The sequence below is a fragment of the Peromyscus eremicus genome, chromosome 8b (assembly GCF_949786415.1).
Source record: "Peromyscus eremicus chromosome 8b, PerEre_H2_v1, whole genome shotgun sequence".
NCBI classification, from domain to species: domain Eukaryota; kingdom Metazoa; phylum Chordata; class Mammalia; order Rodentia; family Cricetidae; genus Peromyscus; species Peromyscus eremicus.
The window spans coordinates 49,037,515-49,057,536 of record NC_081424.1 but is presented as its reverse complement, the minus strand read 5'-3'; the positions used below and the strand labels follow the sequence as shown (position 1 = coordinate 49,057,536).

Here is a 20,022-nt window from a genome sequence, read left to right as displayed (position 1 = left end):
GGGACGACAAAGCTCAGAGCTGTCAGTCACCTGAACCAGTGCTGTCACTCAGTTTGGATCAGGGGCAATTTGCAGAGTTCACGGCAGACTAAGTGATGGGCCAGCACTTTGAGGTGTACTGCAGAGAAGGGTCTCTACAGCCAATGTCTTTTCTCAGACATGCCTTAGTGGCAGACCGTGATGTCATCGGCCCTGGTTGGCTCTCTGCTTCTCCCTCGATAGCTGCTCTTCCTGGGGGCAGTACTATTCCTGATGGAGTCTTCGGTCAGTGTGGTGGTTTAAAGGAGGCGTTGCTGCATAAGTCTCCGGCAGTTGAATGTTTGGTCTCTAGTTGGTAGCCCTGTTTGGGGAGGTTTAGGAGGTGTGGTCTTGCTGGGGGAAGTGTGTCACTGGGGTGGACTTTGCGGGGTTTCAAGTGTGCACTCCCTGATTCCTGTTTGTGGTTTGAGATGTGAGCTCTCAGCTGCTGCTCCAGCCACAGCCATCTCTACCATCATGGACCCTAACCATCTGGAACCACATGCCCAAAATAAACTCTTCTATAAGTTGCCTTGGTCATGCTATTTTGTTACAACAAGAGAAAGGCAACTAATACAGACAGTTGTCCTTGACAGCAACATGGTTGCTGCTGTTATTTAGCAGGAAGGGCTACTCTAAATGTTCTACAAAGTATAGGACAGTTCCAGGCAATCATTTTGCCCCCTAAGCTGTACATCTCTGCAAAGTCCTGTTGAATGAATATACTATAAATACAAATTTGAAGTAAGACATTTTGAAAAGACAACTGAGGATCATTGGCAGAACACTTGACAACCATGTTCAGGACCTTGAATTTGATTCTCACTTACACACACACACACACACACACACACACACACACACACACGCATAGACATATACACATGTGTATACTTGAACCTGTTTTAAATGCCTTCACAAGACTGTATCCAAAAGATGTAGTAGGCAGATGAGTTTATAGGGAGGAAAGCTTAGACAGAACACATTTGTCAAAGCTATTAAGAACTTCCTCAAATGGGGAAGGGCCTCATGAAGACTCACCCCTAGCTGAGGAGCTACTGGCCGTTAGTGGCTGCTGGTGATGGCAGGAATAGCCAGTTTTCTTCAGTGGTGTAGCTATGAGTAAGCTGCCCATGTTCCAGTAAATAACTCCACACCCATGCCCATGCAAGCAACTCTAATTAAACTCAGTGGGTCATTAAAAAAGACATTAAAGTAAGAGAGGGATTGTTGTGGAAAAGAAGGTGTTAAGAGGAAGGGAAGGAGAATATGAAGGGGTGATAAGGCTTGAATATGATCAAAATATATTACATACATGTGCAAAATTTTCAAAGAATAAATTTAAAATACTTAAGTTTTAAAAAGAGTATTTGATGCACTCTTTCAACTGGGAGTACCATGTAAGCTCCCTAAATATACATTTACTTGAAATTATTTCAGTGTGATTGAGCAGGTACGACAGACACGACAGAATTGGTTGTATGGATATGTAGAGGAGATGATGACTTTCCTAAAGAATATTGGAGCCAATGACTATAAAATGCCAGACATGGATAAAATAGTGTGTTCTTGACTCCTATACATTCTTAAGTAATTTTGTAAGACTGGAACTCTATTTCGTGAACAGTAAATACTGAAGATTTTGGGGTTCTTGCCTTTATGATTTACATAGGCTCTGTCTCCTAGGCTCTTCAGGACAATGTCGAAGTCTAGCTGTTTCTTTTTCCAATCTATCATCTCAGCTTCACTGCTTATCCAAAGGATCTGCTATCTAAAGTCTTTTTAGGTTTGAGAAACTGATTGCCTCTACTGACTGTAGTGGGATGTTAGGATACCTATGTAATCTTGTCTTCTGGCACTTACCTTCTACAAGATGTCTTTTATGTAGCCTCAGCTGGGCTGAAAAACTGTTTATTCATCTTTTTTTTCTTTCACTTAAAACGATCTTGTTTTTCATAAATTATTATTCCTACATTGATTTATTTCTCTCCTTTTAAAATATGCAAATAGATTTTGCTTGGCCTTTCAGTGTCTTATTCTGGTATCCATATCTGGTTCTGATTTATCATGTCCTGTATTTCTTGGGCAGGAAGCTTCAGATATTGCTTATGTTCAAATATTCCTCATGATGACCACAGTTAAGCACTTTAAAAAACAAACAAACAAATAACTTTTGCCAAGCGTTGTATAATTTGCCCTGGATTGTACAGCTATAGCATTTTATTTTAAGTGAGTTTAGTATAATTTCTTCTTATAAAAGCACACTGATTCATCTTCAAATCACGAATATCTTGAAATCTCCTGTGAAGTTTTACAAGAGGCAACAGTTGCCTGGGCTCCATCAAAGTCTGATCATTTTGAGCCAAGGGTGGAGTCTGACATCTGTGCTTTAATAAAACTCTGCATTAGCGACTCATCCACAGTCAGAATGATGAATCATATGACTGCCTCAAGTTTTACATCTTGTGGGCAACAAAAGGCAAAATCTTGACAACGTGGAGTGTATCACTGTTCTGTGAAGACTGTCCTATCACCACACTACAGCACTAAAGGGTGTCTTCTCTGTGGGTGTCCTTGGAAAAGCGCACTGGGCTTCTCCTTACCCTCGTTTCCAGTCATGGTTGTCAGACTAGAGCTAGGTCTCAGGAAACAACTCGTTTAAGTGACAGAGTCTTCATTTTTCCTGAGTCCCTGAAAGACCACATAATAAAAGACTACAGAACTGAATTGGACACTGTTTTTCTCTGTTCTCACACCACAGCAACCAGCACAGCCAATTTCTGTGACTCTAAAAGGTGTGGGAGTTTTCTCTTCACCAGCAATCAAGCAGTTCCCCAGCAGAAGCCACTTTATGTCATCTAATGTAACTCCTTCCTAACATCTTCCTTCTGGAGATAGCAAACTATTCCATGGGGAAGGGTTCAGTCCCCAGAAATGTTTTCTCACCTTTTCGCTGTCACTTGCCAGCTCCAGGTTAGTTTATCCACGTTCTGATTAACTAGCCAACAGTTGGGGCTCTCACAACGCCCTTCTTGCTGGGGTTTGATTAATAACCTCAAGTGGCTCATGCAGTTTAGGGAAACGATGATTGCTGTTTCTTACAAAGAACGCGATGAGGGATGCAGATGAAGAGATGCTGGTACCAAGGAGGATGAGGGTGCTTTCATGCCCCATGGGGATGCATTGTATCCTCCACACCTCCTCATTCTCAGCAGCTCTAAACCTTAGCCTTTGGGATTTGGGAAGGTGATTTGCTGTTTAAGAATGATTGACTAAATCATTGGCCACTGATGATCAAATAGACCTTCAACTCTAACCATGCATTGATCTTTCCAGGGACAACCACATCCTGATGCCATCTAGAGGCTGCTGGCTGCTCAGTAAACCCATTAGCACAGAAAAAAACTCACTTTGGCATTTTCCAAGGTTTGAAGAGTTGCATGCCAGGAAATACAGAAAGATAAACAGATAGACACATGTATGTATTCCACAGTATCTCAAATATGAACCTGTTCATGGACTTAGCATTATCATAACACACCGGCGTGTCTGAGTCACTACACAGTGTGGAGTCTCTCTGTTATAGCAAGTGTCCCATTCTTATATAATTTAAAAAGCATTTTCTACTTACTTACGATTAAACAAGTATGTTAAAACAGGAATAACATCTGAAGGGTATGCACTGTATCTCCTCTCATTGACACTGTCTACATTTTAAGGCCTTAGAAAGAATCATTTACTTAGAATTCTTTTTCTTCCCAAATGCCAGTATTGCTATTCTTTGTTACAGAAGCCACAATTTTGTTTCTAGAAACACTTAGTCATCCCCCGTCATGCTAACTATTCATTCTGAATACTGATACACTTCACAGCAGCCGATGTGTTCAAAGAACACATGGAAGCAGAAAGGGCAAGCCCAGAGTGTTAAAATACTTTGTTTGTTATGATTCAAAGACTCAGCACTGCCGAGGACTTCAAAGAGATTGCTTTCTGCCATTCAGGAACTTAATTATCATTTTTGTGCTTAGCAAAATAAGAGTATTGCTCTGGGAAATATGTGCCCACTGATGGGTGACATCTATACTTTTCCAGATCAGCAGGTATTTACCTTCAAGTTGAAGAACATTCTTGGGACCCAGTCTTTGTGCACATGTGTACTGTTATGCTAGTGCATATCATGTGACCCATGTGGGCAACGTCCCTTCTGTGTGAAGTCACAGAGGAATTGAGAACTGAAAGTGCATGTCCCTGCCAGAACCCAACACAGGAACAGGTGGTCCTGTTCACTTGGGAGTCCTCTACCCCTACAAGTGTGTTCTTGGCACCAACAACCATTAAACCATACTGGTCTGATTCAGAAATATCTGTCAATTTGGTGTAATTTTTATTGAAATGTACTAGATGTTCTTGAAGGTAAGTGTGTAGCACATCAACACATTCGAGCTGACTCAGACAATGAATCTCTTAATGACTTCTGATGGAGATACTGATGAGATGATTCAGTTAACTCGAGGCAAAATAGGACATGCAGGCTTTTACATTCAAATGCAATCATGTGCTTGACTATATATGAAACCCCCAATTTTATTTTTCACAACAGACAACATCCTAGCTTGAATCTTTTTGGACAAAGTTGCTTTTGGTGTTATGTTAGGCATTGGAGCTTTGCTTCTGTTGGTTACACCTGTAACATATTGAGAGACATCCAAGGTTCTGGCTTTTCTGTTCTTCAAGCAGTCCATTACTGCCCCCCTGGTGAGATGGCTCAGTGATTAAGAGTGTATACTGCTCTTGCAGTGGACCCAAGTTCAGTTCCTAGTGCCCATACCAGGCAACTCACAACCACCTATAACTCCACCTATCACTGACCAAACAAATGCCTCTGGCCTCTGTGAGCACCTACACTCACATGCACACACCTACACAGCAGGACACAGCTGTGCCACATTCAAACAGATTTTATTTTTCAGAGATACATCGTACCAATATCTTCCATATACCTGTTTCCGGCAGTGGGTTCTTAGCATTCTTCTTATAGAGATAGTGGATCTAAGCCCACTCTTCCAGGTTTGGGTAGCTGCATGACTTGCTTGTAACTGGTGGAATAGGCTGGAAATGGCTTTCATGTCTTCTAAGCATGTCATAAAAGACCACATAGCTTTTGCCTTGGTAGCTGCTTTGGGGACTGCTTTTATCACTTGTATCAGGAACCTTTGTCATCTCATAAGAGGTCTAGTGTGGAGAAGACAGAAAGCACTATCCAAGTTGATATCTTGCACCAATATTCTAGATAACAGCCAACATCATTCAACAGCACATCGATAAAGATGCCTCAAAGTGATGTTCATAGACAACTCTCAGAGTCCCTATGTGATGAGTCTTTTCACCTGAGGCTCCAGACACTTTGCTGAAGACACAAACCATTCTATCAGTGTCCTTTCAAAATTCATGACCAAACATTTTTTAAGCTGTTATGTTTGGGGTTAATTGATTATGCAAAAGCAGCAGCTACAATACACATGATCATCCATATCAGACTTTTAGGTAGGAAACTGGTGAAGAAGAGGAAGATTGGAAATTTAATTCCTGATGGTCCTGTACCACCAGATATGAGATGATAGATTTGGCTACTTCTTGCTCCATTGTTCAAATCCCACCACCTAAGCCATATGGGTGCTTTGGTAGGAGCATGAGTTCATACTGCTGGATAGGTGTGCAGGTGGAGTTTTCACAGGATACTTTCTATCCTCACTAAACCAGTCTAGCTGATTATACAAGTGTCCCATATATGGTGTCCTAGTAAGTGTTGTCAACTTGCCACAGCCTAGAGTCATCTGAGAGGAAAGCTTTGGCTGAGGAATTGCTTAGATCAGATTGGCCTGTCGCATGTCTGTGGGCATAACAATCTTGATTGTTAATTGGCATAAGAGGCCTCAGTCCACTGTGGGCAGCAACATCCCTAGCCAGGTGGTGCTGAGCTGTATAAGAAACCAGCTAAGCATGAATCTGAGTAAGCCAGCAAGCAGCATTCATCCCTCCAAGGTCCTATGTGAGTTCTTGCCATGACTTCCTTCAATGATGGATTGTGACTTGGAAGTAAAAGCCAAAGAAAACTTTTCCTCCCCTAAATTGCATTTGGTCTCAGAGTGTTTCATCACAGTCACAGAAAGGAAACAAGAATGTATAGATCACCCCCTAACTGTAAAACACTGACATTCCAGTTTCCCTTGGGAGAATGGATGACTGAATTCTCGGTTGTACCATCTTTATCAACTCCAGGTTTTTAAGCAGTTGTCTTTGTAGAGATTTGCCTCCTTCAGGGAGGTTCTGTTGAGTAACTAGTATATAGTACTCTGTTTTTTGAAAAGCCTGTGAGCCTTGCAATGGAATGTCTTCTTTTTGGATTGGCCAAGAATATTAGAGTAAACCCTGCAGCCCATCTTAGGAACAGAGATACTTACTTCTGTGTGCTAATATAGCTCACAGACTTGGGGATTTCTCCACACTACTCTACCTTTATATGGGAGTTGCTAACTATTAATTTGTCACCTTTTATTGCATGAGAGTCAGTAAATATTTTTGAATCCTATGGAATACCAAGAAGTGAATAAAACAATGGGGGAAATGTCTCTTCTTCCCCTGTGAATCAATTTTAAAAAGTTAATGTGAATGGAAGTGCTCATAAGACATCATCCAACACTCATCTGACTTAGTTTCTGATTCAGAAAGGCTGCCCCAAGAACTAAGAACTCACAATGAGCTTATGTGAACATGTCCTCATCAGGCGGAGCTGGACAGCCTGCTCACATATCTGTAATGCTCAGCACCAGGGGCTAAGAAATGAGGTCACAGTGTCTCAGTCCTCATTTCAGGGTTTGATGCCCTAAAGGGCAAATCCTCAGAGAAACTTGCCCTCTCTTTCCTAAGGGAGAATCAAAATGGCTGGGGGCCCCCTCTAGGATTTTGTTGTTTTGGTTTGCTTTTTTACAACTTGTATCAAATTTTCCCATTTTCAAGAGACAAGCGAGCTTGTGGGTCACATGTATGTTTAGGTATCTCACTTCTAGCTGTCATTTTAAGTAAATACTCCACTGGATAGAAACTCCATTGAAAAGGCATCATATGATTATGACAGGCTTATTTTATCTTTTCCTAAAAAAAAAAAAAAAAAAAACAGAGCTTACATTACATTCCAAAAATGGAGACATGGGATTCTAGAACTGTGTATTTAAAAATAAGCCTTAAGATCAATTCATTTGTTTGCAGAACCACATGAGCAACACTAATTAGGTCCAGTGAGTTATCCAGAATAAGAGGAGCAGGAAGGAGGAGGAAGAGGAGGAATGGGAGGAGGAAAAGAAGAAGAAAGAAAAGAAAGAAGACAAGGAGGAGACAAAGCTTGGAGGTGGCCATGTTGAGGGGAATATGGGTAGAGAATAAGAAGAAAGATATGATCATATTTTGTTGAAAACACATATGAAATTCTCGAGGAAAAAAAAAAGAAAAACTGTTTTTAAAAATATTAATTAATATGGTGGTTTAGAAATTATTTGAAGAATCAGAAGATCCCCATATGACTGTTATCTATAGATAGATAGAGATGCATAGATTAGACAGATAAATTGACAGATTGATAAATAGATAATGATAGATAGATAGATAGATAGATAGATAGATAGATAGATAGATAGTCAGAGACAGACAGACGAGTCAGCCTCTTGTGAAACTTCACACTTAAACTCAGTCAAGTCATTCTCCTTTGGCTAAAGCGGACTGACAGCCGTGGGGTACCTATGCACTCTGACTTTCTTGCTTTTTTGTCCCTCATTCTCAGGTAACCCTGAGACCCCTTCCAGAGAACTTGACTTCAGCAGAAAGAAGGGTAAAAACTGAGAAGACAAGCTGTAGAGAGAGGAAAATATTTGCAAAAGACACATCCAGTAAAAGACTATTGTCCAAAATACGTAAAAAGCTGCTCAAACTCAACAATAAAAAAAAAAAATCAATTGATTTAAAAATAAATGGGAAATCTTAACATGCATCTCACCAAAGAGGAAATATAGATACCAATTGGGCAATTAAAAAGCATCATATGAGCTTAGGAAATTATAAATTAAAACAGTGATAGGACATATCCCTTAGAATGGCTAACTTCCAGAATATTGACAATAGAAAATGCTGACAAGGATGTGGAGCAGCAGAAACACACATCCTTACCTGATGGGATGAAAACATTACTGCTACTTTGGAAGGCACTTTGACAGTTTCTAATACAATACAACAAACTCTCACCAAAGGACCCAGTAACCACACATCTTAGTGACACTGAGAGTGCTTGAAAAACCCATAGGTAGTTATGTTATTTCATGGCTACTTAAAGTCACATGTACCATATATGTTTATTCACATATATGAATAGAGTTATAAATACATATGGCAACTAAGCACACACATACATAGTTTAAGTTATGCAAATGGAGATGACAAAGCTCCCTAGCTCAAAAATCACAGACTATCTAACAAAGACACCAACGTCAGGTACGGGAAATCTTCTCTTGAGATAGTGTTCAGGGGAGTCCAAGAGACCCCCTCCCCCAAAGCAATATAGGCTATTGCTGTTGCCATTGGTGCCTTCCCCCCAAAAGAAGGTATGGCCCTATTGCTGAAGACACCACACATTTCAGACGTGGGATTTGAAGGAATTAATCTGCATCTGACCCAAAAGCTCCTGACTGAGGACTAGCTCTTTTAGATTCAGAAAGAACAATGCAAGCCACCAATGACGAAAAGCAATAGTCCTATCCAACAATAAAGCCAATGAGCCACAACCAAGACCAGCCTGGCAAGCTATTCCAAAAGGGACAACAAACGATATTAATTGGACTCAAAGCTCACTGAGTAGGAGGGACTCCATGACTGGTACTGTAAGATTAGCCAGCTACCTGTGGCTGGTGAGACCACGGAACCTAGAGAGCTACTGAAGTTTCCTAAGCCAATGTAATGTCTAACTGTGTTCTAAATACTCGTCCTGAAACCCACAGATAAGTATAGCTCTCACCCCTTATCAAAGAAGTTTCTTTTACAGTAGACAGAGATCATTATAGAAAACCATAACTGGTCAAATGCACAGATCAACTGACGGGGGGTGGGGGGGGAGGGTGCTCACCCTGGATTAATATGTTTACAACACAAATTCCCCTGTACTTAAAGCTTGGGGAACATTGCAGAAGAATGGGGGCAAGATTATAGGAGCCAGAAGACCAGGACAGATGCTGAAAGACAGTCCGTTCTAAAGAAAAAGTCAAAAGAAGACACAAAATGGAGGGAGTGAGTTGATCTGTAAAGAACTGGGAAAGGGGTGAGGGTGAACATATCAGGTATGTTGTATGAGATTCTGTAGGAATTAACAAAAGTATTATACACAAAAAGTAAAGTCTATTAAATAGTGAAAGTAATTTTACGCATACATATGTATGAGTTTGTGTGTGGGTGTGGGTTTGTGTGTGTGTGTATGTGTGGATACGTTTGTACGTGGAAGCCAGACTTTAACTTGAAGTGTCTTTCTCAATCATTCACAACCCTAAGACAAGAAACTAAGACAGCTTTTCTCACTGAACCTGCAGCTGGATTGGCTGGCCCCGAATCCCAGTGACCCCTTTGCCCCCACGTTCCCAGGGTTGAAACTACAAATGCTCACACCTTGTACGTGGGTGCGGGAGAGCAGATTCAGTCTTAAAGTGCTTTACCACCTGAACCATTTCCTCAGTAAAGCAAAAACGCAAAGGAGAAGAACATATGCAAATCACATTTTAATAGCTGGGAAACAAAGACTGAAAGATGTTGAAGCAAGGGAGCCTATAAATGTGTGGGCTAGGGGTACAAACGTAAGGGCTGGGGTGTTTCCAGAAAGGCAAATGCTCTGTCTTTGACTAAGTCACCCAGCCGGTAAATAATTGGCACAGCCTGAACTAGAATCCAGATCTGCCTCACTTCTGGCTCAGCACCCAAATGCTACACTAAGAATTTCTTAGCTCTAAGGCTTGCGAGAAACTAGAAATGACTGCCGACGGACTTACCTCCTTGGACATTTCAGATCACTAATAATTTTAATAGTGAAAGATATTAGGAGCAATTTAGGAACAATTCCGCTTTCCAAAACAGGTCAGAGGATGGTGTGTCAAAAAGGAGCTGATGTGACTGGGCATCTCCTGTGAGTCTCTTTGTGTCCTGCTTTCTGTTTTTGAAACAGAGTCTCTTTGTTATATAGCTCTGTCTGTCCTGAAACTCACTATATAGACCAGGCTGGCCTCCAACTCACAGAGATCCACCTGCCTTTGCCTCCCACATGCTGGGATTAAAGGTGTGTGTCATCACCTCCCGGCTTCTGTGAGTCTAACTACAGACTTTTACCAAAAATGTTAACAATGATTACTACCATGTGATGAAATTGTGATCGGCTGAGAGACTGTTTTTCTTGCTGTCTTTTCCATATTTTCCGATTTCTAAGCATTGGGTACCCAGGAAAGAATGAAAATGCTATTAAAAATACAAAAAGTACCTCTTATACCTATTATTTCACAGACTGTGTCAACACCTGAGCTGTTGAGTGGGAAATACACCTGGCGAATGGGTCCTTCAAAGAATACAGAGATTGTCAAGGAGGTATTACTCATTACTTTTCTCATAATATTTCCATCGTCTCTAAGGTGGTTCATATTTCTGAGACTCTCCAAGGCTGTGGTTTCAGCAGGAAATGAAGCTAATCAGTTTGTCACTGAAAATTTATCCAGTGGTTTTCTTAGCTGGAAAGAATTCTGAGATGTCACCAATAATCTGAGCTGCATAGCTAAATATAATAATAGATGAGCTTCGAAGCCTGGCAGTATGTGGTTCCCAGAGCACATGCCGAGGGGAACACCAGAAGAGCACACAGCACCACAGTTTCTTAAGAAGGTTGTATGTGCTTTGCTTTCAGAGGACACAGAGGCTCGATGAATTTGGGAATTCACATTGCCATCCCAGCCAGAAAGACCGGTGCTTTATCTGTCACAGTGAAAAGAATTTTGACATTCTGGGTGCCGTTCATCACTGTTGTCCATGCTAATCCTAAAGAAAACTGAGTTCCCTCTTGACCCTCATGCCTTCAGAGCCCTGTCAACTTCCATCCGCAGAGAATGGAGAGGCAGACGTAAGTTGATCCTTAGGGGCTTGCTGACATGGGGGAGGACACAGTTTGAACCACAGACTCAGGCTTTAGCAGAGAAAGGTGTGGCTGGATTGAAGGTAAAGTCATGTGACAAACAGTGTCTTCCAAGCTCATTAATGACCAAGAAATGGAATTTTCATTTCAGGAAGTCCCAGAACCATGTGCTAGCCATGTCCCTATAAGTCAGCTTCTCTAACTCCAAAAGAATAACCTAAATGATGTGTTTGTAGTTCTTCAACTATATGCCTTGCTCTTTGAAAACAATCCTCTTCAAAAAATCAGAGGTAAGCCGGGCGGTGGTGGTGGTGGTGGTGGCGGCGGCGGCGGCGGCGGCGGCGGCGGCGGCGGCGGCGGCGCACGCCTTTAATCCCAGCACTTGGGAGGCAGAGGCAGGCGGATCTTTGTGAGTTCGAGGCCAGCCTGGTCTACAGAGCGAGATCCAGGAAAGGCGCAAAGCTACACAGAGAAACCCTGTCTCGAAAAACCAAAAAAAAAAAAAAAAAAATCAGAGGTAGAATGTAAGACATAAGAGAACCAGCCATGCAAACACGCTAATGGCTTACAAGGGTGGTTCACTGTCATGGCGTCTGTGCACAACATAAAACTGAACTGCACCTGCATGCCACACAAAGCCCAGTTCTGATCAAAGGTAGCTTTCAAAGGAGGTGTTTATATGACAGCATATGTAGACTCCTTGACTGTGGCTTTTTAAGAGTCCCAGCAGGGGCTGGCCAGGAGGAAGCTAGCAGCTCTCTAGCATCCCAGCAGCTCTCATTCATCTGCCTCATGGTCCACAAAGCACAATGGCTTACGGGAGCAATAAGGGAGTACTTACACGGTGATTGATGAAGAGTGACCTGACGATGTCCGTGGGGAAGGAGGCACTATGTGCCTATAGCTTTACAAACGGCCATTACCTCTTTCTCATAGCAAATGTACTTCTACTAAAATGTTCAAACTAAAAGCTGGAACTGGGCAGCAGTTCATTAAAAGAATAAAATAAGTATCACTTATCAAAATAGAAAAAAATTTCCTTGTAGTTGTTCAAAAGGCGAAATTCATTGAACATATCACAAACAATTATATGTAATTTTAAAGCTTGCTTTGGAAAAAAACACTCGTGTATAACTGTGAAGAAGATATATAAATATAAATACAGTCCTACTTTCCATGTCGTGTTGAAACTTTGGTGATAGTCCACATTGTATACAGTGGTCCCATGGGACTACTATGGAGCTAAACATTTCTTAGCGCTTAGTGACACACGACCACCATCTATCCCAGTGCTGTGGTGCAATGAATTACACTCGTGTTTGTGCTGGTGTTGATGTGATGACACCTGACCACAGCCCTTCATACAAAAGTGAGGCACACACAATTATATATATACTATATTATATTCATTCAAGACAGTGAAAAGGGGATATGTTTCTGATTTAGTGTCTACCAGAAGATCATTTTTATTGTTGCTTTAGAATGCATTTCTTCTACTTGCAAAAAATAAACGACTCTAAGATCACACTTTATGTTTTGCCAGTAGCAGCCTGGAATATCTCATGGTTACCATCTCTTAAGTCCATCAAGAGGCCATCCCAGGCAATGGGCCTGTAGCTTTGAGTTCTGCATAGGAGTACTTTGTGGTGTGCACATAACACTGAAATAACCTAGGGAAGTATTTCACAGGTGCAGCCCTGTCTGTAAATGACACAAGACTATCTGTGAAAATACTCATCTGCTATAGAAGAGGAAAAGATAATCTTATCTAGCACCAATTGTCAGTTTCGGTTGGCATTATTATAAGAGCCAAATTGCATTAACAATAACCCTACAAGGTAAGCAGATTAAAATGTCTACTTCCTGGACAAGACAACAGAGCATGAAACAGTTAAGCAACTTGTCTGAAGTTGTACAAAATAGTGCATGACATCATATAGCAAGATCTATGAAGTATACTGTGTATATACGCTGATCCTTGTCTTTCCTTTTTTATAAAGCTACTTGTCAATCATAGGGGCACCATTCCAATGGCCTTATCTAATCTTATCTCAGGTAGCTTTCAAAAGCCTCATCTCTGCACACCATAGTCAAATTAACATCCCTCCTCTTGTTACCTCCTAATGGGATTAAATTTTAACATGTCATGTTCAAACCTAGAACTCTGTGTTTTCCTTTGTAGGCTGTAAGCACTTAGATTGGTGTCACTATTATTCTTGGTTTGTCAACATGATTTGATTTGGAATTGTCATGGATAAACTCTAGGTTTATCCATAAGGATATTTCCAAAAAAATGTTTAACTGAAGATGGAAGAGCTTCCCTGAGTCTGAGTAGTGCCATCTCACAGGCACCTCAGTCTAGGACTGAATTTAAAGGAGAGAGCAAGCTGAGCACCTGCATCCATCCGTTGATGGTTCCTGGCTGTGGCAACGATGTGACCTGCTTCCTCATGCTCCTGATGTCATGTCTTCCCTGTCACAATGGACTGCACCCTTAAACCGTGATCCAAAATAAACCCTAACGTCCTTCAGCCAAGTATCTGTCACAACAATGAGAAAAGGAAGCCACAAGCTTGGCTCTCCCACGTTTCAGATGCTCCAAGAGACCTCGGAGACATTATACTGGATCTGAGTCACCAATCTCAGTCTTGTACATGGTCTATTTGCAAAAGCACATCCATTGTGTGAATGGACCCTTCACTGCAAATGGAAGGGATTCTGTAGCCTCCAATGTTCCATTAGTAATTTACTCTATAATAATGGTTACCATCATTATTTCTTCTGTTAAGAAGAACAAAGCCATTTCTTTTATAAAGACACAAGGGAAGGTGTTTGTATTTGGAATCTGTGGAAGAAACAGACTAGATTCACCTTTGTTTACATGCAAGGAGCAGGGCAAGATCCCCTATGGACATTCTTTCAGTGGCCATGACAGTTCGGAGGCCTTGGGCTCACTAGGTATTAATGTACCCATTAGAGCTAGGGAGATAGCATATCAAGGGTCTCTACCCCTCAAGTAAACAGCGGAGTCCATTCCCTGAATCCCAGACCTTTCTAAAGACAGAGCTTGGGTCGCAGCACACTTGTGGGAAACCATATCACCCAAGAGGTTTAAGGTTGTATCAGAAGTTTTCACAATAGAAAGGCCCAAAAGTTGAGTGGACTTGGCTGCCTGCAGAGTTCAGTCAGAGGGACCGACAATGAACCACTTGGTAACTGTGAAGTGCCATTCATCTCAAAATAATGACAATAAGCAGACTCCGTGGTCAGGATGCTTGGCATCACAAAAAAGTCAAGAGATAATAGAGTCTTCTCTGATGTGACAACATCGGCATCCCTGACAATGTGTCCATTTGCTATTTCCCAGACCTTGTCTTGTCAGAAACTTTCAACTGCAGAGAGTTAATGAATCCTTGATGTTTAAAGTCAATATGGTTTTTTTCAATGTTCTTTTATCTAAATATAGAGCCTCTCTAAATCATTGTTTTATTTCTAAACTTGAAAATCTAAATGCTTCCGAGTGGTTGTCTAATAATACAGAGTTCAAATAATCTAGAACAGGGTGGCGGAGTGGGGGGACACTCTCTGTGAAGGAAACTTGTTATAATTCATTATGAAATAAATAATTCTCTAACAAGAATGTGGCCACTTGTGAATGCAGCAAAGGCAAACCAGATTTCATCAGCTCTGGCCTCATGTGCTTTTCATCAGGGCACCATGAAAACAAGACACGAATATTAGCAAAACAGAACTGGGCAACAGAAGACGCAGCCATGCTTTTAACGTATATGTGCGACATGTATGCTCTTCTTCAACCTTGCCTTGTTTCCCTAAATGAACAACAAGGTTACACTGTCTAGAGGTTTTGTCATTTAGTTTCTCGAACTTTCTTTTCTCCCTTAGATTTTCATTTGTCTGTGGGTTTTAGCTCTTATTCCTTTTTATTATTCCATCCACTGAAAGACAAATGTCATAGGAAGTTGAGTTTGGGATGAATAGGTAATCAAGGATGTCAAGTTTCAACTCCAGGAGCAACCAGAAAGCCTGCTGCTGGGGATGCACTGAGGCTTCTGGGTAGCTGGAATTGACCTGTGGGTCAGGAGAAGAGAGACGGTCTAGAGTAAGACACACAGTATAGAGAGCTGGAACCAGGAACTGGAGAAGCTATCTGGGATCCAGTGGGTAGGTTAGCAGAGACTGAAATGAGACTGCGTGAGAGAGGCTCTCTAGAACACAATATACAGAACTGTAGGGGTATGTGTGTGTGTGTGTGTGTGTGTGTGTGTGTGTGAGAGAGAGAGAGAGAGAGAGAGAGAGAGAGAGAGAGAGAGAGAGAGAGAGAAAGAGAGAAAGAGAGGGCTCCAAAATGATAGACATAATTAATAAGTTGAATTGAAGGCTTAACTGCACATTCATGAGGGATAACAGATGTATACACACAAAGCTTCAATACATGACTTTCCTGAGGCTTGGAAAACACCCAGTGACAGGGTAGTACTCTGCCTGGGAGTGGATTTGGAAGGGGCATGAGGCTGAGGAGAAGATATACTAGTAGGTGATGTGCAGTGACTCCACAGTTTTGCCTCTGCGGTCTGTCAGTAGAAGGTCAAACCCACATGATCAAGGTCATTCTAACTTTTCTACACCAATTAAGCAGCATAATTTACAAAGTCTCCGGTAGCTGCTACAGCCCATGTTACTATTAGCCTTAAGTCTCTCCACTTTTGGGGATCCTACCTAGAGGATGTTAAACTAAAATAGTTCATTATAAAAGCCAGAGACCTCTTCAGTTGAAGCCAGGTTCTCATCCTTGACAATGACAGCTTTCATGGAACGAGGCCTCCTGTGCTCTGCCAACTGTATCCTCCATGTCTCCATCATTCTCCTCTGTCCTCAGTAACCCAGGGTGCTGAGAGAGTCCACAGGGAAGGCTTGTACTGCCGAGTGGGAGGGAGAGCCTAGCAAGATGACATGTTTCCAGCCCATCCCCTGGCAATGTTCAGCAAATAGGCTTCTATGAAGCAATGTCTGTTGACGATGTGTGGTCCCCAAGACCATGAGAAACACGAACAATAAACCATTCTTAGGGAAATTGGGAAATGCACATATAAAGAAACAGAGAATTACCTTGGTTAAGGAGAAAAAAAAAGATAACCACAAAATCATAACATTCATTTGGGTGTGTTTGACATGAAGAGCTCAACAAGACTGTCATAAATATAGACTTACTGAAGAAATGAATGAAATTTTTGAGGCGAGAAGTAAAACCAACCAGCTCTTGGAAGGCTCGACCGTGTGTTACTAAGAAGCCAAACAGTCAAGAAGGAAAACTCACTAGGGAGCTGGGTCTGCAGGCAGTGGGTGTGTCTGAATGATCATGAAGAACTGACGTGATGTCACAGTGGACAGGAAGAATAGTGTGGCCAGGTCTGGTGCATGCTTCTCAGCCTCCTCCTGTGGCTGGAATGGCCACTCCTCTCTCACTTCCGCTCCTCCACAGGCTCCTATCCTGAGCTTATCTGCCCTCTTCCTACTTGCTCTCCTCTTGGACTCTGTCCAGCTGGTTCTCAGAAAGCCCTGAAGCCCTGAAGCTCTAAGGCCTATCTGGATTAGCCAAGACTGCTTCTCTCCTTCACTGTGGGATCGGTGTTTGTCTTAGGGATGATTCTGAGCTCTTGTAAGCAAATAAATCATTCTAACTAGCACAGGAACTGTGTTAAACATTTTCTTCTAGACAGTTGTGAGGAGATCTGTGGAAATTCTGGCCTTTGGAGATCTTTTTGTGGCTTCTAGAAAGACATTCTGAACAGGCCCTCAAAACAATCCTTCACTTCTCCCAATTTTGCCTCCAAACCGAGGCCACGGTGAACAAACTATCAGAACTGGGCAACAGTAACACACTGGCCCAAAGCATGAGCTTCCTCCCAAGCCCAAGGCTTAGCTAGAGATGGGCAGGCATCTTCTAACTAGATTCCCCGAATCACAGCCTGTGTGGCCTCTGTCACAGGTTCTTGGAGTCACAGCCGCTTTATCGTTTGTCTCATGATAGGTCAAGAGTTGTCCCAGCTCAAAGCTGTGAGTTGGTTAAGGTTTTAGAAACATCTGGAACTCCCACAGTTGTATGTGTGTGTGTGTGTGGGGGGGGGGATCAGGGGCAGTAATTGATGGTAGTGACCTTCCTGTGGCAGATTTCTTTTTTCTTTTCTTTCTCTCTACTTTTTTTTTCACTCTGAAAAGGCTTCCCAGAACTAGCCCATTGTGTCTCAGAGTCTCATCCTCTTTGGCTCTGCTTTTCCCGGAACAATAGCAGACACTGGGAACTGTGCAAGGCCCAGGCCCGTCTTTCTAGAACATAGCTCACTTTGTGGTGAGGAGAGGGGCTTTGCCTGTCAGGACTGGGCGTCTGCTTCTGCTTTGTCATAGCTCTCCTGAACCGACAGCCCTGTCCTTGATGGCAAAGGCAAGCTGCTATCCATTATCTCAGGAGACGACAACCGTCAACTCTGCAGTAGACAGGACCTTTTATTTCCAAAACTGCATCCCGCCCCTTTAAGAGCAAGCATGTGTGCAGGACTTGTGAGACAGAGGGTAGAAAAAAAAAAAAAAACATGGGTGGAGGCTTGTCTAGTGTCACAAAGATTGAGCTGGGAGCCCAACTCTATGGTGGGAAATACAGTATGAAGCTCCGGGTCAGTCTTCAATAAAGGATTTCTGGTGAGACCTTAACGTATTTGTCCCACTGGGTTATAAAAATCGAGAGCCCACAAATCTAGAGTTTCATCTTTAATTTTTCGCAATAATATTAGAAAATGCATCCACACTGTTGTAAATACAGAAACAACAAAACTTCAGGAAAAGCTATGGGTATGTGGGCAACAGTTTTCTTGACCACAATTGTCCACTGTGTTGATTCCACAACTGACTTCCTGTCTCTTGGCTATTCTTTTCTGGTTAGAGTGGGAATACTGGAAAAAAAAAAGTTCCCAACACTTGTTAGGCATGCTGTCCCTGAAGTTAACAGATTGCCCACATGCAGGCTCTCCACACATGCCAGCCCTCCACTGAAGAAGGAGCGGGATCGGGACCTGGCGCAGAGCAGGCGAGTGGCTCTCCTCCCAGAACTCTCATCCAATAAAGAGCCATTGTGGGATCTGAACCCTTCAACGCGCAGGACAAACGGCTCAAATGAAGAAGCACAATGCACGTGAGTGGGACTGGAAACTTGAATGCAGGGTAATCACTTCCCGAGTGGCCAACACATCATATTATTTTTTTCATGGAACTTCACTCCCATAATTCAGTCCTTGCGTAGTGTAATAGTACCAATTTCCGTTCCTCGGCTGATAAGTGAAGATGATTGCCGTGATAACTATTAAGGAACATGGGTGTCTAGCGTTGGTGGGGAACCGGAGTGGAAAATCGTCGGGGAGATGGGAAGGGTCCCGGGGTCCCGAGGAGGAGACAGAATTTGTGGAAAGAGAGCCGATTCTCTCTGGGTACGATCCTGCTGTGACTCTGCACTTGAGAAATCTGAGAACAAGCATGATAGGGTGAGGAACTAAGTCAGGCCAGAGGCTTGGGAATAGACATGATTTCCGCGAGAGGGTGACATTAAGCTACAACCAAGTGGAGCTGCAGGACAAAGGTCCCTGGTGAAGGGCATCTGCATGGCACTCAGGGGAGCTGGAAAGGGTAAGGGTGTTAATTCAGGCTGAGCCACAATTTCCATCTGGGTGACCTGTGGTGACTCCCTGTGTCTAACAGCCAACCTCACCACAGAGGAAAAAGAAAAAGAAAAGGAAAGAAACAGAGCAGCTAAACACAAGGCAGTGACTGCTAGCTTGGATCCCTCAGGGAGGCCTGTGTAGGAACAATAGCCAAGGAGTGTGAGCCACTTAGCCTAAATGAAGTGTACTTCCAGAAGCTTTGCCTGTAGCAGTCCTGTTCCTCCATTTGAGGACTGTTTTGTTTTGTTCCTTGTTTATAAATCTTTAAGCCAAGTGTGTCTTTCATCAGTTTTAAGCAGAAACATGTTCTGTCTCCAGTAACTCTCTTTCCTTAGTATCTTGATGACATCATGTTTCTTGTCAGTGCTAGGCCCTGACCTTGAGCGTGCTAACCGCACACTCCACAACTGAGCTGTGCGTCCAGGGCCTAGGTCATAACTTGAAAGGGCTGTCCCTTAGTCTAATTCCATTTTAACACGTATAACTATCTACAGATACACAAATATTTTTCACACACTGTATTTGATCCACGTGGTTCTGTGTCTCTACTTAGAGTGATGGCAAGTTATTTGAAACGTGTGTGCCATTTCTTTCAATGAATATAACATTATGCATCATATTGAGTAAATTGGATCTAGTTTAAAAAAATTATAAGTAAATATTCCTCCCAGCAACCCACCATTAAATTCTCTCGGGTCAGCAACTCACCAGAATTAAGTAAAATGATGGATTTGAGGCACACAAACTCCTCTCCCTGCAGGTTCATCGTGCGGAACCGAGACGACGCAGCCAGCAACATGTCAAAGATCTCCACCATGCCCTCTACACATTTACCCTGATTCCTACGAAAACAAATTTGAAAAAGCGTTAAAGCACAGAAAAACCTCCCACAAGTCATAAGGTTCCCATCCATAAGACTCTCCCATCCTCAAATCTGTAGCGACGGTCGGCAGTCCACTTTCTTTCAGCGAGTGTGAACATTCATTTAAATTTGAGAAGGCAAGGCAGAAAAAAATGGTTTCCATCAATAAAACCTTACAGTTATTACAAGAGTTCTGATGTCCACGGGCCAAATCC

The 20,022-nt window shown here is 42.4% G+C and overlaps 1 protein-coding gene across 1 annotated transcript in view; it reads right to left on the bottom strand.

Moving 5' to 3' along the window:
• The window catches only part of LOC131918607 (estrogen receptor), a 29,993-nt gene extending 10,190 nt beyond the window's left edge, over nucleotides 1-19,803 (bottom strand). Inside the window, exon 1 of the mRNA XM_059272791.1 lies at nucleotides 19,654-19,803. Coding sequence (XP_059128774.1) covers nucleotides 19,654-19,762 — 109 coding nt within the window. The 5' untranslated portion in view covers nucleotides 19,763-19,803. The remainder of the gene's footprint in view (nucleotides 1-19,653) is intronic.
• Between the last annotated feature and the right edge of the window lie 219 nt (nucleotides 19,804-20,022).